Genomic DNA, 17,132 nt, shown 5'->3' on the forward strand with positions numbered 1-17,132 from the left:
TCCCCTTACCTTTTTGTCCTTAGTATAGAGATTCTCTCCAGATTTTTGAGAAAACTAAACTTTAAACCTTTGGTTTCTCTTCACCCTAAATGTTCTAAACTCCACCTCGCTCATCTGGTCTTTCCTGATGACCTTATGATCTTCACTAGGGGGGATGTGCCCTCTGTGAAGGGAGTTGTTGAGCTTCTTGACAATTTTCCTTCCTGGTCTGGCTTGAAAGCTAACATTACTAAGACTGAGATTTACTTTGGAGGAGTATCAAACAATGTTAAAGATCAGATTCTCCATGATACTGGGTTTGTTGAGGGAAGCTTTTCTTTTAAATACCTTGGCATTCCCCTGAATTCTGCTAAGAATTCCCTTGAAGTCTATGGTGCCTTACTCACCAAAATTCAGAATTGTATGCTCCACTGGTCCAATGGTTTCCTCTCCTTTACTGGTAGGATTCCGATTTTAAACTCTGTCTTCTTTGGTATAGCTAACTTCTGGTGTGCTAGTGCTTTACTGCCAAAGAACATCATGAAAAGAATTAACATGATTTGCAAAGATTATTTTTTGAACATTGAGGAGGGACAAAGGAAGATGGACTTTCTTTCCTGGAAGGCTATTTGTAGGCCTTACAAGGAGAGGGGGGGGGGGGGGGGTGTTTAATGTGAAGGAATTGCTCTCATGGAATAAAGCCTTATTAGCAAAATGGATTTGGGTTTTAGAGACCGACACCACTGGCAGTTGGGCAAGATGGAACCAGACCTATGCTTTTCCTAACAGCTCAATCTGGCATATGAGTCTCAAAGATCATTTCTCTGAAAGCATGTGTAGCATACTGAAAGTGAAAGATGAAATTGTAGCTACAACAGGTTCCATTGATGCTGGTATAGCTGCAGTTCATAGTTGGTGCAAAGGTGGAAAATTCCAGGCGACTAATGCTTATAACTGGTTTGAGACCAAGGGTACTGAGGTTTACTGGTATAAAGCTCTACAGGGGCAGGCCATTATCCCTAGCCATAGGGTTATTACTGGGTTTGCTGCTGCAAACACTCTCCCTATGGTTGATAAGTTGATCACTAGAGGCATAGCTATTGTTAATAGATGTGTATTTTGCCACTGTCATGCTGAGTCTCACAGGCATGTTTTCTTCAGATGTTCCTTGTCTCAGGCGATTTGGAGGGCTCTGCTGCACTAGATGAACATCAGGTGTAGAAGTGATGATCTGCGTACTGAATTGAAATGGATTGTGAATGCTAGAGGTCGAAAGCATTGGAAGCATGAATGGAGGAAGAGCTGCCTAGCTGCTGCTGTATATTTTCTCTGGAAGGAACGCAACTTGAGAATTTTTGTTGGCCGGGAATCTACTGTTGGGGAAATTGTTAGCCAAATCAAATTTGTTACTAAGATGAAATTGTTGTCTTGTATATCAGTCACTAGATGTCCTCTAAGTGAGGCTAGGTTGCTTTCCTAAATGGGGTTCCATTAGTGGATAGAGTTTGTAAGTTTTTATCCTCTTTCCCCCTTATGGATGAATAAGAAGGAGGCATATCTTCTTGCAAAAAAAAAATAAAAAAATAATAATAATAATGATGATGATGATAATGATGATGATGATGATGATGATGATGATGATGATGATGATGATGATGATGATGATGATGATGATGATGATGATGATGATGATGATGATGATGATGATGATGATGATGATGATGATGATGATGATGATGATAATAATAATAATAATAATAATAATAAGTCAATACAATAAATGCAAGATAATCAAATATATAACTAAAGAGATGAGAGAGAAAGCTCTGCCTTCTCTCTACTTTTTTTAGGGTTTTTGTTGCATAATGGCAAGGAAAGCCGTATCAAAAAAATCTTTTAAGAAATCTTTACAAAAAATAAAATCTAAATCTCGAGCAAGAACACGATTATCTTTCAATAATTGCTGCAATTTACATCTTGATATGTCGTCATCTGGTAAAGAGACTAGAATTCCACAATCGGCGGATGCTAAAAATACGAAAGATGTTAATGAACTAGTGGGGATTCCGGTTCTTAATCTGGATGGGATTGTGGAGACTGTTGTAAGTGATGAATCTGATCAGGAGGCTACTGGACAGGAGGAGGATGGTACATGGACAACTGTTTCTGGTAAGCGCCGCTCTTCCAAATCTACTCCTTTTGCTGCTTCGAAAGAGATGTTACAACTCACTTTAGAGGATGTTAGTACTGAAATCAAATATTGGGAAACTGCTGCTATATGTTATGTGTTAGGGGGGAACCCTCCTGCTGATCGATTATCTGGGTTTATTAAGGGATTGTGGGGTAAGTATAAATACGATAAAATTGCTTTCTTACCAAATGGTGTTTTTCTAGTGAGGTTCCCAACTATGGAATGTTTAAATTTAGTCCTACAACAGGGTTTTCCTATTTTTGAAAACAAACCACTCATAATTAAACCTTGGACAGAGGAGAGCAGTCTTACAAAAGAGAGAGTGGAGTTTGTTCCTATCTGGGTTAGACTCTGTCGTTTGGGGCTGAAATTTTGGGGGAAGTCGGCTCTGTCAAAAATTGCTGGTTTGGTTGGCAAATTCCTGAAAACTGATGGTGCTAATGAGGAGAAAACCAGACTGGGTTTTGCCAGGGTTATGCTGGAGGTGAAAGTGGGGCAAGAATTACCAGATAAGCTTTACTTCAAGGATGAAAAAGGTGTGGAAAACTGTATACTTGTGGAATATGAATGGAAGCCGGTCATTTGCTCTTCTTGCAAAGGGATTGGTCATGGTTCAGATGTTTGTAGGAAGAAACAGGCAAGTGTTCAGGTTCCTGTAGAGAAGGCCAATACTTGGGTGTGGAGGCCTGTTACAAAGGTACCTGGACCCAAGCCTTCTTCAGTGGTTCAACCAGGGGGATTGGGGACTGCTACTCCAAGGTCTCCTGTGAGAACTACCCTTCCTGGAGGGTCTGTCCCTCAGACTCCCAGGATTGTTCTGTTGGGAAATGTGTCCTCAACAATAGTGCGATCACATGATTTAAATATCATTATTAAATCTCATTACAAGAATACGGAAGGGATGATACATAATATATATATAGTCAACTGGTCCACACATATCGGTAATGATTGGCTGGCTAGAGTTTGACATTACTATCGTGCGACGGTGGTGATCAGTTGATCCCTTGAGGTCACACCTAAAGGACGATTCCCTTAATTGAAAAGGTTAATTAATTGTATACCGATACAAATTAATTAATTCCTTAAAATTGAACAAATTATTATAAAAGAGAGAATAATGACATCTTATTATAATGTGATTAAATGAGATTTCATTTAGTAATTTAAGAAGTTATATTACTAAAATTAATCGGTGTTTGCGAAACACGCGAGATGAGAATGATAAGTTAGTTATAATTACAAGATATTGTGAATTATACTAACTAGTAATTAAATGACCATTTTATGAGAAAGTAATTTTATATTACTAGTCAATTTGTTAAATATGATTTATTTAATTTATAAATGATATTTAATTTGTTAAATATGCATTTTAAATTAAAACAAGACATAAGACATGTCACATGTCACATGACATACAATTGTACAATTGACAAAAATAAAATGGACTCAATATTACAAGGAAAACCGTTTTATATGTAGTGAGTGGGTGTTGATGGTTTTTGTTATTTAAATAATAAAATAAACATCATGATAACACCTACTACTAGCTAGCTTTTCTTGTGAAGAACAAAAAGCAAATTGGGAAGAAAAATTTGTCTACTCTATGCCCTCCCAACCGGTTTTCCATACAAAAAATATTTAGAGAGAAAATTTTCTCTAATTAATTCATTCTCACTTTTTATGAAAAACCTCCCTTCTCTCTCTTGTTCTTCACAAAACTCATTTTTGTGAATCTAATTTGTTTAAATCAAACACTAATAATACTAAAAGTAGTATATGAGTATTAGTAATAGATTTTAAGGTAAACCACAATATAAACATCTAGTACATGTTAGTTTGTGGGATTAAGGGATAGTTTTGGGTGCAACTAATTGGAGGGCTTCTAATTTGAAGTCAAGTATGTTCATCCATTAATGGAAAGCTCAAGAACTAACAAGAAGGAGATCTTGTTGGTGCCCAATATGACCGAAATTATTATGGTGAGAAAATGTTTTCTTATCTTCTTTTATTAAAGTTTGCATGCATAAAATCCACCTTTAATTTTATGACAAATTAATTTTACATATATGAGTATGTTAGTATGTATATGAATCTACATTTCCTTCAATCGGTATCAAGAGCCACGGTTGTTTGCATGCAAATCGGTTAAAAGTTTTTCCGAGTTATAAGAATAACAAATAAAACTTGTAAAATTTGTGTTATTATGAGATATCACGAAATTAATTAATGCATGTTAATATTTCTGGTCCTAAAATGTTTTAGGATATTTTGGTTAATTTTTCGGATTTTTATTGTTCATAATTTACAATAATGGCATTTAAATGTGATTTTATGAGTAAAAATGTCATTTTTGGTCTAAAATTAGCTATACTTCGAATTTTCCATTGATTTTTGGATATGTTGTCACATATATTATTTTGAGATAACCTGTAAATTTTCATAATTTTTGGACTTGTTATGCTCGAAAAATTAATTTTTCATTATTAAATTCGGATTTAAGTGAAAAATAGGTTAATATGAGTTAAATTTCGAATCTGGTCATAGAAAATTAATATGTTGTCACATGCAATTTTACAAGATGTGTGTAAAATAATTGGCTATAAAGAAGTCTTTTTGCATGATTTATGAATTTTTGAAGAAAAATAGCATAAATAGTGACATTATTAGTGGAAAATTAATAAAAACATAATCTATGACTTAGGAAAAACGTTTAATGTTGCATTTTATTATATTTTTCAGATCTAAAATTGAAAAGTTAATGAAAATAATTTTTCCATGTTTTTATGATTATTTTATTAAAAATCGATAAACCGCAACATTGTTTTTCCGGTAAATTTTCGAAATTTTTAACCTAAGATTTTGAACATTATGAGTGTCATGGAATTTTTTTCCAGAATGTTCATGAATTTAAATTTCAAATTTTGAATTTATTTGAAATTTTGTGATTTATTTGAAGTTTAATGGCTTATTTTTGTATTTTTGGTCCATTTATGAACAATTTTGTATATATGGGTTAATTATGGTCAAATTATTAGTGAAGACTATATTTTGAGTCCTAAGAGGTTAGGGTAATTAACTTATGCATAAATATGAGTTTATGCATTTTTGTGATTATAAAATGTTGAAATCATGCAAATCCGTAAAAACCGAGTAATATACGATATTGGCTAATTAAAGGCGATTTAGCATAAAAATTGAGCATGTTCATACATATTATAATGCTGCATTTTTCTTTATGATTGTCATAATTTTAATTTATGTAATTTTGAATTATGTAATTTTACTTAGTATGGCCTTAGATTTTAATTGGTATTTCCGAAATGTATGGGAATATCGATTCGGTTGTAATTTTATTGTGATCTCGTATCACCGTTTTGTAATTTAATAGATTTATTTTATTTTAGTTACAAATGTATAATAGGAAATTATGTAATTTATTATGTAATTTTATTCATTCCGGAGTTCCCAAAGACGGATTTCTTCAAGAATGGCGATACATAAAGACGGTGTTACCTCGAGATGCGTGAAACAACCGAAGTTCAAGGGACCAATGGAGTTGGTTTCCGAATATGTAATAGATAAATAGTTTTCTATTTTAGGAAAGGCCATACTAGGATTTATTTATCTTTATGCTTGCATTTTATTTTATGTCACATGCATCGCTAAATCGCCATAACTAAAACATGCATTTTTTATCTTATCGAGTTTATCGACCGTGTCAATTCAAATTATCGTAGTTCACCGCTTTAGTTCACTTAAAACGTGATAGATAATAAATTGACATGACCTCTCGCTAAAACAATTAATTGAGACATAGCCTTACCAAATAGTAGAAACCATGAAAACCTATTTCGCGAGGGAGTGCACTCGGCTACCCCGGGATACAAACCTTGTTACGTAGGGGAAGTGGGTGATGAATGTTAATCCACCGAATTCATGTTGATAAGGGATGTATCGGCTACCCCGTGCCCAAGTTGATGTGGGTTTGGATAATGGACACATTTATTCGAAATTTGGATTGAACTCAACAAAAGTAATTGATAAGGGTTGCATCGGCTACCCCGTGCCCTTGTTGATGTGTTTTGGGCTATAGATAAACATTAGATTAATTTTATCGACCAAGAGTTCTAAAAGTAGAATCGATTAAAAGGTTAATCCACCGAGTTATATTAATGAAGGTTGCATCGGCTACCCCATGCCTAAGTTGATATGAATTTGGGTCTTGGAATCATTTATCATAGTTGGGTAGAGGTCACTATGTAAATGCTATACTTGTTTACAAGTATTTATAAAACGATGAATGTTAAGTTTTCCATTATTCCGTTATAATATTGTTCTATTTCTTTACCACAATTCATATACGATATCATTTCGATTTTTGATTCAAATCTCCATTAAAACATCGTAACTAAAGACAAAATTTGAATTTTTCTTCTAAAAACCTCGTTTTATCCATTGGAAGGATCTCTTGTAGAGAGTATAGATAAAAGTTATTCGTTATCAAACAGGTTTTTGATTCTTGACTAACACATCTACTTACAATGGATTGTTTTTCATATACTTAAATGAATTAAGTACCTTGAAAAGATAAAATTGTTTTGGTGATTAGATTTTCAGAATTCGTAATTGACCAAAATAACGCAACCACTTCGATGAAAGTTTTAAGACTAAAACGAACAAATGAAGAGTAATCTTCATGAAATTCAATTTTGCTTCTCAAAGCAAAGACTCATTGAAATAAGTGGGAGCATTCTCTTAAACCGTTAAGATGAGGACGAGGTTCAAGAAGTAAAGATTATAATGGAATTGATACAAGGTTATGTTAAAGGTAAAGTTGTTGAGAATGACGATACTAAACCTATCAATCCCGACCGATAAAGTTTCGATTGTCTTAAATGTTAGACACGAGAAAGGAAACTACCCCAAATTATTGAAGAATCAACAAGTTAGTTGTGGGACATCTAATGGGACCTTCTTCTTTAAATGTTTATTTGATTAAACATAAATTTTGCTAGTACTACTTCGTCAATATTAGAAACCAATGGAGGTTTTCATCATTGTACTTGATACATAGGATGATTAGAATATGACGACTAGCAACAATAATGTCGAGAGATAGAGTAATTGTGTACTCAATCTAGTTTTTGGATTTAAAGTTGTACTTAATTATGACTATTAAGTGCATAAACTCTAAATAAGAATATAAACTTGTTAAGATACAAAAGAGGTTTCACTTTTGTGACCCTTTACACCACGATTTGATATATGGCTAGCCCATTATCAAGGTGATTATATTCTAAACCAAACTAGAATGATATATCATGAAGATGATGCAAGACTCAAATTGGTAACCCAAGATTAAACCTTAAATTTTGGAATGATGAACGCAAAGAGTTATCAAGTACTCTTGAAACCATTAGATTGTTAATGGTATATGCGTATCTTTTATTCAAAGCAAGATGTCTCGTGCCTTTTGGTTGAAAAGGAGATCGAGGTTTTAAATCATTGATCCAAAATAGGTTGATCATTTTCTTTTACCAACGATTTAGGTTGACGCTAATGTGTTCACTTAATAAGGTAAATAGAGAAATCTTTGAAGAATTTCAAAGAATTCAAGGAATCACGATTTAAGTCGTGATGAGATTATCAAAGTGAAGACTTTGATATAAGCCAAAGGAAATGTGATATAGTATCACAAGTTAATCTCTCTTAGCATGCATTATGGAATAATGTGTGGTTAGCTAAGAAATCAAACGCTATTCGATATGGTTTGGATTTCAATCAAGTTACTTTGAGTTACTTGATCATTTTGGGGATTTTTTGTCTAAATTATTTTTCCACTAAATCGAATCATATGAGATATGAAATGGTAAAGGTACCATGTTTGTAAGTTTTTCACAAGAAACAAATGCTCATTTTTCCCTTGCAATTATCACGACCACGACGGGTTTGCGGCTCATGAAGCTGTCTTTCTAAAATACAGGTTTATTTCTAGAAGACAGAGTGGGAGAAATTATTCAAGAGCCACAAAGAATGTTATGTCGCAAGAAACTGGTCTTTCTTGGCTACATGAGACGTTTTGTGTAAGACGTTGTTTCTTCAAAACCTAGGAGGTTAAATTCGTCACTTGTTAAAAATGATGAATTCATGCTACTTTTAAGAAAATAAAGAGCTTATAACTTACAAAAGAAATTGTTTGATTCAAGTTGATTACTTCTAGAAAGTAATGAACATATGACTTACATAAGAGTGTTTAAGTCACAACTCAATACAAGGCTTAGAGCCATGAAAATCCGAATCAAAAGGGCTTGATTAGTGACAAAGGGTTTTGCACTAATAAAGAGATATTTCAAAGCAAATTGGTTGCAAAGGGTTTTGCACTAATTGAAATGATTAAGTCTATTTGGATCTTCTTAGGGATTGTGTTTCATTATGAAGTTATGAAATACATAGCGAGTGAATCTAAAACCCACTTCTTCAATAGAAGGAATGTATTCAATACATGTCTTGAGTTTAGTAGATTCTTGCAACCCTAAGATAATGTGAAACTTGAGAGAGGGTCTTAAGTAGGACATCAATGAGTTAGAATCAACATTTTGATCATGTGACAAAACATTTCTCGATAAGTCGAGAAATTGTGTTTATACATGAAGTTTAGTGGGAGTTACGGAAGTTTTAATTAGTCCGATATGTGGATGACATATTGATCATTGAGAATGATTTAAGACTCTTGGAGTATTATAATACATCTTGAATATCCGGATTTATGAAGATAAATCCACATGATATTAGTGTCATTAAGAAGTCTTATGTTGATAAGATTCATGACTAGTTCAATTAAATTGAATATATTTGATTGATTTCATTTGCTTCCGTTGCCGAATCAATTAAAAAGAAATGATGTATAACACTTCATATGCTTTGAGTATGATGAATTGTTTTCAAAATTGAATTTAAGTAATCTTTACCAAGTAAGCTATAAAGATTACCCTTAAGTGCTTGCAGAAGCATTAAGGCTATGATGCAAAGTGTTTATGATGCAATATTGTGTAAGGGTGTTACACAAGTGACAATTGACAATTGAGATTGCGCATGGTTTCCGACAAAACCATAATCAAAACACATTAGGATGGTTAAGATACCATTGTGGCAATGTTTATTAAGAAGTAGATTTTCTAGAATCGTTCTAGGCAATAAAGAACAATGAGAGATATTTATAACGGAAATTGAGTACACTTGCGATCATGAGATGTGCAAGAAGGATGAGTCCCGCACACTGTGAAAACAGTGGGAGCTATTCTTAGGCTAGAGGGCCTATGTCTTGATTGGATCTTGACACGTACTCAGAAAGTTTTGTAATGCAAATGTATACATTACAAAGGAAAACGAGTATGTAGTGAGGTTAAGTAAGGTACAAGAAATTGATAAAACCTACTAACCAAAGCCTTCTCAAAGGCAAAACATGATGAGTCATGTCATTTCAATTGAATTGAAATGAACAACTATGTACAAGATCAAATTAGATTATAGAACATGAAATAGTAATCGGCATTGACTATTCATATGTGATAATCGCATTTGTCGTTCGAGTTTTACTTTAAAACTCTTTTATTATACTTTGTTACATCCAAACGGGTTGTAGAGACAATTGAACCCCGTTAAAGTGAACACGGATTAGCATTGTATTCGCCCATAGTCACTTGTATGAGGTGACGTCTCGAAGTGACTAGAGTGTGATGCGATTGATGGCAAGTTCAAGTGCCATAGAGTCATGTGAGATGACTAGTCGATCACATAGGCGATCGTTAGGAACACTTTGTCGGGCAGTGACCGCTTATAGAGTTCGGCAAATTTATATAGCCTGGTCGTGGCGAGAGCTACTATAGTATTCTAATGAGTCAATTCTTTTGACTAAAGACTGCGCCTAAGATGGCACGGATTTGAGATTAACTTTGATTTGTGTTACTACGACCTTCGTAAATGGGGTCAAATGGGCATATTTTGGGTTATGATGGCTGTGGCTAGTCGAAGGGAATAAGTGCGATAGGAATTGTCCACCCCCTTGTCAGGGTTAAAACAATATCTCAGGGCCACTCTAGGAGTAATTAATCGAAATGCGTGGCCACGCTCGGAAGGTATCCGAGTGGATAAATCCGGTCAAACAGTTATTCTCGGATCGAGGAAACCACTCTCGATATGATCACTTGCAAGTACGACCTGAAAGACACCTTGCATTGAGTGGGAGATAGTAATAGGACAAGAGAATTGGTGACGCACACTTGTCGAGGACAAGTGGGAGATTGTTGGGAAATGTGTCCTCAACAATAGTGCGATCACATGATTTAAATATCATTATTAAATCTCATTACAAGAATACGGAAGGGATGATACATAATATATATATATAGTCAACTGGTCCACACATATCGGTAATGATTGGCTGGCTAGAGTTTGACATTAATGTCGTGCGACAGTGGTGATCAGTTGATCCCTTGAGGTCACACCTAAAGGACGATTCCCTTAATTGAAAAGGTTAATTAATTGTATACCGATCTGATTAATTAATTCCTTAAAATTGAACAAATTATTATAAAAGAGAGAATAATGACATCTTATTATAATGTGATTAAATGAGATTTCATTTAGTAATTTAAGAAGTTATATTACTAAAATTAATCGGTGTTTGCGAAACACGCGAGATGAGAATGATAAGTTAGTTATAATTACAAGATATTGTGAATTATACTAACTAGTAATTAAATGACCATTTTATGAGAAATTAATTTTATATTACTAGTCAATTTGTTAAATATGATTTATTTAATTTATAAATGATATTTAATTTGTTAAATATGCATTTTAAATTAAAACAAGACATAAGACATGTCACATGTCACATGACATACAATTGTACAATTGACAAAAATAAAATGGACTCAATATTACAAGGAAAACCGTTTTATATGTAGTGAGTGGGTGTTGATGGTTTTTGTTATTTAAATAATAAAATAAACATCATGATAACACCTACTACTAGCTAGCTTTTCTTGTGAAGAACAAAAAGCAAATTGGGAAGAAAAATTTGTCTACTCTATGCCCTCCCAACCGGTTTTCCATACAAAAATTATTTAGAGAGAAAATTTTCTCTAATTAATTCATTCTCACTTTTTATGAAAAACCTCCCTTCTCTCTCTTGTTCTTCACAAAACTCATTTTTGTGAATCTAATTTGTTTAAATCAAACACTAATAATACTAAAAGTAGTATATGAGTATTAGTAATAGATTTTAAGGTAAACCACAATATAAACATCTAGTACATGTTAGTTTGTGGGATTAAGGGATAGTTTTGGGTGCAACTAATTGGAGGGCTTCTAATTTGAAGTCAAGTATGTTCATCCATTAATGGAAAGCTCAAGAATTAACAAGAAGGAGATCTTGTTGGTGCCCAATATGACCGAAATTTTTATGGTGAGAAAATGTTTTCTTATCTTCTTTTATTAAAGTTTGCATGCATAAAATCCACCTTTAATTTTATGACAAATTAATTTTACATATATGAGTATGTTAGTATGTATATGAATCTACATTTCCTTCATGTTCCTCATTCTGTTATGATTGGAACCAGGCAGGAATTACAAACGGGTCAGAGTTCATTAACACCGGGTAGATCTTTTGTTGAAACAGTCAGAAGTGGATCTCCTACTAAAGATACTGTAGGGGGTCATGAGGGTTCTCCAGGCAAGATTATTAATGGATAGCATTGGGTCTTGGAACGTTAGGGGAATAAATGGGGTCAATAAACAGTTGGATGTCAAAAAATTTTTATTTCATAATAAAATTGGTCTTTATGGACTGGTTGAAACCAAAGTTAAGAGTCAGGATTTTGATAGTATTCTAAATAATATTGGACCTCAATGGAAGGGCATCAATAATAATAATTATCATAATGGTGGTAGGGTTTGGATTATTTGGTTACCTCATTATTTTCAGATTACTACAGTGTTTTATTCTGCTCAACTTATTACTGTTCATGTTACCGAGGTTGCTACTGGGGAGTGCTTCCTTTACTCTGTGGTCTATGGTTTTAATCATGAGGGGGATAGGAAGGATTTGTGGGATCAACTGAAAGATATTAAGATTGCTCATACTGGGCCATGGGCTGTGTGTGGGGACTTTAATAGTGTACTTAATTTTAATGAAAGGATTGGAAGAGATGTGACCTGGGATAAGATTAGTGATTTCAGAGATTGTGTAGATTTTTTTAATCTGGTGGACTTGAGAGGACAAGGCGCTTTCTTTACATGGAATAACAAACAAGACCCGTCCTCGAGACACTTTTCTAGAATTGATAGATTTTTGGTTAATGAGGATTGGTTGAACATGTATACTGATGCATATGCTTCTTTTTTACCTAAGGGCCTCTTTGATCACAATCCTATTGTTTGCTCTAGAAGGGTGTTGAGGGGGCAAGGAAAATTCAGTTCAAGTATTTTAATATGTGGAGTTTGGATCCCCTCTTTAAGGAGGTGGTTCAATCTGTTTGGCAGCAGTCTGTGATTAGAACTCCTATGTATCAGGTTGTCAGTAAACTCAAGAGTCTTAAGAAACCTTTGAGAGAGCTGAACAGGCATAGGTTTTCAGATATTGAGAAGAGTGTGCATATGGCTAGGGCTCTTTTGGATGATCTCCAGGTTCAAATGCAACTGAATCCTAGAGATCATGACATTCTTCAGGGAGAGAGTGAAGCTGCTAAATCTCTTAGGGAATTGACTAAAACTCAACATATTTTCCTAAGCTAAAAAGCCAAGATTGATTGGCTTAAGGATGGGGATGAAAATACTCATTTCTTTCATTCTCAGATTAGAGCTCAACAACTCAGGAATTTTGTACTTCAGCTTAAAGATATGAATGGTGTGCTGCAATCTGGGTTTGAGGGGATTGAAGATGCTTTTCTAAATTATTACAAGTCTTTACTTGGGGAGAGTAAAATCACTGCTAATGTTCATCTCCCTACTGTCAGAGCTGGTAAACTGATAACTGCTTGTCACAGCCAGGGGCTTTTGGCTCCTGTAAACCCTGCTGAAATCAAAGATTCTCTTTTTTCTATTCCTGCTAACAAATCACCTGGTCCAGATGGATTTTCTAGCCAATTTTATAAAGATTCTTTGGACATCGTTGGTCCTGATATTGTTAAGGCTGTGCAAGATTTTTTCAGAACTGGTAAATTGCTGAAACAGGTTAATACTACAAAGCTTACCCTTATTCCTAAGTGTGCCAATCCTGGGAGTGTTCTTGAATTCCGCCCTATTGCCTGTTGTAATACCCTCTATAAATGCATCAGCAAGGTTCTATGTAACAGACTAAGTGTCATTCTTCCTGACATTGTGAGTTGTAACCAAGGAGGGTTTGTGATGGGGAGACATATAGTAGAGAATGTGCTTATTTGCCAGGATTTAGTGAGATTATACAATAGGAAGGCAGCCTCACCCAGATGTTTGATTAAGATAGATTTGAGGAAAGCTTATGATACAGTGGAGTGGGTGTTTTTAAGACAAATGCTGACTGCTTTGAAGTTTCTTCTGAAGTTTATTGATCTGATCATGACTTGTGTTTCTACTCCTAGTTTTTCTCTCAATGCAAATGGAAGTACTTTTGTTTTTTTCCAGGGCAAGCGTGGACTAAGACAAGGGGACCCTCTCTCTCCTCTTCTGTTCACATTGTGTATGGAATATTTATCTAGGATTTTAGCTGCTATAGCTCATCAAGATTCTTTCAAGTATCACCCTCTTTGCAGGCCCTTACAACTGAACCATTTATTATTTGCTGACGATCTGCTTATGTCCTGTAAAGGGGATGCACCATCTATTATGTGGCTGTTGAGAGGCTTTGCTACCTTTTCTGCTGCTTCTGGCTTGGAGTTAAACAAAGAGAAAACTAATATCTATTTCAATGGAATGGCTGCTGGTATTGTGACTGACATCCTTCAGGTCTCAGGATTCAAAAAGGGTAATTTGCCTTTTAAGTATCTTGGGATTCCTATTTCCTCTAAGAAATTAACTAAGAATGATCGCTTGAAGCTGATGGACAAGATTATAGCTCGCATTAGAGGTTTGGGGGCTAGGAAGTTGTCGTATGCTGGTAGGCTTGTTTTGGTGAATTATGTCCTGTCTACAATGCACTCTTACTGGTCCTCTATTTTCCTCATTCCTAAGGGCATCATGAGGAGAATTGAAGCTTATTGTAGGAATTATCTTTGGAGTGGAGCAGCTGATTACAAAAAAGCTCCTAATGTTAGTTGGGGATATGCTGTCTACCAAAAGAGGAAGGGGGATTGGGCATTAAACAGGCAAAAAATTGGAACAAGGCTCAATTGGGAAAGTATGCGTGGTGGTTGGCATCAAAAAAATATCATCTATGGGTTCGATGGATCAATCACGTTTATATGAAAGGGGTGGATTGGACTGATTATGTTTCTCCCTCTGACTGCAGTTGGTCATGGAGGAAAATTAGTCACACTTTCTCTACTTTCAAACAAGCTTATACTAACAATAGATGGTTGAATAATGATGCTGAGTATACTGTTGTTGGTGGATATAATTGGTTAAGACAAACTGCTCCCAAATTAGTTTGGAGGTATGTGTGCTGGAATAGACTTAATGTTCCTAAGCATTCGTTTATTTTTTGGGCTTGGATGCATCACATGCTACTCACAAAGGATAGACTGATTGCTATGGGGCTCCAGATTGATGGCCAATGTGACTTATGTATGGCTGCACCTGAATCTCATGAACATTTGCTCTGTGACTGTGTCTTCAGTAGCAAGTGCCTGAAGATTTTGCAGGATATAATCAGGGTGCAGTTCCCTTTAAAGGACCTGGTTGCTTGGTACAAAAATGGAAGAGGAAAATCTAAGTTGGTAAGGAACTTTACTGGAGCATGTCATGTTGCACTGATGTATGCTCTGTGGAAAGCCATAAATGAAGCGCGGATGAATTAGGTGGTTCCCAGGCCTGAAACTATTATCTCACAGATTAGGAGGGATATTAAAGCTAGACTGCTGCGATTGAATGCAAGCACCATGAAGCCGAGTGATTGTCGATGGTTGATGAATTTGGATATTTAATTGTTGTCTCTTATACAGCTTTGCAATAGAATGTAGCTATGGTTGTAACATTTTTGACACTGTGTACCTAATTTTTTGATGATCAATATACGTTACCTTATACCAAAAAAAAAAAATAATAATAATAATAATTTTCTGCTGAGGTCTATCGCACCCTCCTCACTACGATTCCGAATTCCCTCCTCCACTGGTCTAATAGTTTCCTCTCCTATGCTGGGAGGGTTCAAATCCTAAATTCAGTAATTTTTGGGCTTACTAATTTCTGGTGTGCTAGTATTCTGCTCCCCAAGGCCATTCTTAAACGAATCATTAAAATCTGTAAAGATTTTTTCTGGAATGTTGATATGGGCTGCAGGAAGCAAGTTTTTCACTCTTGGACAGCTGTTTGTAGGCTTGCTCAGGAGGGTGGTCTTGATGTCAAAGAAAGTTTGTCCTAGAACAAAGCAATAATTGCTAAATGGCTTTGGCTACTGGAGAATGACACTACTGGGAATTGGGCACAGTGGAATAGAGCCTATATCTTCTCCACTTGCTCTATTTGGCACACTAGTGTAAAAGATTGATTTTTTGAGAGTCTTTGTAGTATTTTGGCTATCAAGGATGAGATTATTGCTCGTACTGGCTCCATAGCTGCTGCTACTCAGGTAGTAAACAGCTGGACTAGGAATGGAAGGTTTTCGGTTAGTAAGGCTTACCATTGGTTCAGGGAAAAAGGGAGGACTGTTTACTAGTTTAAAGCTTTACATGGCAATGTTATTGTCCCTAAGCATAGGACCTGTTCTATTCTAGCTGCTTCTAAACACTTGCCTGCGGTTGATCTTCACATCAGCAGAGGAATGATTCTGATCAATAGATGTGTTCTTTGTCAGAATGATGCTGAAAGCCATAAGCATCTCTTTTTTAGATGTATTTTCTCTGAGAATGTCTGGAATGCATTACTGCAGTGGATGCATATCAGCTGTCGTACTGTCAATTTCTGGACTGAGCTTAAATGGATGGCCCATACCAAAGGCCAGCGACATTGGAAGAATATGTGGAGAAAAGCTTGTCTTGCTGCTCCTGTTTACTTCTTATGGGCTATGGCATGAGAGAAATCAGAGAATCTTTAACGGGCATGAGACCTCTTCTGCAAATCTCCTCAGTCAAATTCAGTTTACTATCAAACATCGTTTATTAGCTTGTAATCCTCTCCCTAGTTGTCTTGTTGCTCATCTTGCTTAAGGCTCTTAGCCTATTAGTGGTTAGCCTTTGTAAGTTTTTATCCTCTTTCTAATAAAATGAGGTATATCTTCTTGCAAAATAATAATAATAATAATATTAATAGTAATAGTAATAGTAATAGTAATAGTACATAATATAATATAGTAGTTTTCTAATATCGCTCTATATGACCTACCTTATCACTATAGATAGTATGACCTAATTGGAGACCTTATTCACTCATAAAATTCATAATCTCACAATATAAAGAGAGAGAGAGAGAGAGAGAGAGAGAGAGAGAGAGAGAGAGAGAGAGAGAGAGAGAGAGAGAGAGAGAGAGAGAGAGAGAGAGAGAGAGAGAGAGAGAGAGAGGGGGATATTTATAAGGGGGAAAAGGGAAGAACTCAGCTTATATTATCGTCTCTAAGGTGACGGAATTGTTGAGAAGCTTTATTTGGATTTCTACTTATTGGATTGCTGTATACGTAGTATTTGCTTGCCACGTAGGATAACGATTCTACTAGGCTTATTATTTGTGTATCTTGTCATATTATTGGATGTTGTGGATTGAATTGTTTGGATTATTGGATTATCGTATGTCTTGCACATTGTGGTTAATAGCTTTGGTTGGG

At 35.2% G+C, this 17,132-nt stretch overlaps 2 protein-coding genes across 2 annotated transcripts in view; both read left to right on the forward strand.

Moving 5' to 3' along the window:
• Positions 1 to 1,459, forward strand: part of LOC141617631 (uncharacterized) — a 1,489-nt gene extending 30 nt beyond the window's left edge. The window contains exons 1-3 of the mRNA XM_074434805.1: positions 1 to 472; positions 711 to 1,125; positions 1,246 to 1,459. The exon at positions 1 to 472 is cut by the window's left edge and continues 30 nt beyond it. Of these exons, the coding sequence (XP_074290906.1) occupies positions 1 to 472; positions 711 to 1,125; positions 1,246 to 1,459 (1,101 nt within the window). The remainder of the gene's footprint in view (positions 473 to 710; positions 1,126 to 1,245) is intronic.
• Positions 1,460 to 1,844: 385 nt separating this feature from the next.
• LOC141617632 (uncharacterized) lies at positions 1,845 to 16,388 on the forward strand. The gene is made up of 9 exons (XM_074434806.1): positions 1,845 to 2,959; positions 11,803 to 11,915; positions 12,178 to 12,617; positions 12,755 to 12,868; positions 13,037 to 14,523; positions 14,667 to 14,810; positions 14,994 to 15,131; positions 15,656 to 15,726; positions 16,090 to 16,388. The coding sequence occupies exons 1-9, from the start codon at positions 1,845 to 1,847 to the stop codon at positions 16,386 to 16,388; spliced, it is 3,921 nt and encodes a 1,306-aa protein (XP_074290907.1).
• Positions 16,389 to 17,132: the final 744 nt, after the last annotated feature.

The sequence above is a fragment of the Silene latifolia genome, chromosome X, assembly GCF_048544455.1.
Source record: "Silene latifolia isolate original U9 population chromosome X, ASM4854445v1, whole genome shotgun sequence".
Classification (NCBI taxonomy): Eukaryota; Viridiplantae; Streptophyta; class Magnoliopsida; order Caryophyllales; family Caryophyllaceae; genus Silene; species Silene latifolia.

Coding starts and splice junctions, on each gene's coding strand:
- LOC141617632 (XM_074434806.1), top strand. CDS start 1,845: ATGGCAAGGAAAGCCGTATCAAAAAAATCTTTTAAGAAATCTTTACAA. Junction 12,618..12,754: donor TCTTTGATCACAATCCTATT/GTTTGCTCTAGA, acceptor CCTATGTATCAG/GTTGTCAGTAAACTCAAGAG. Junction 14,524..14,666: donor GGGGATTGGGCATTAAACAG/GCAAAAAATTGG, acceptor CTCTGACTGCAG/TTGGTCATGGAGGAAAATTA.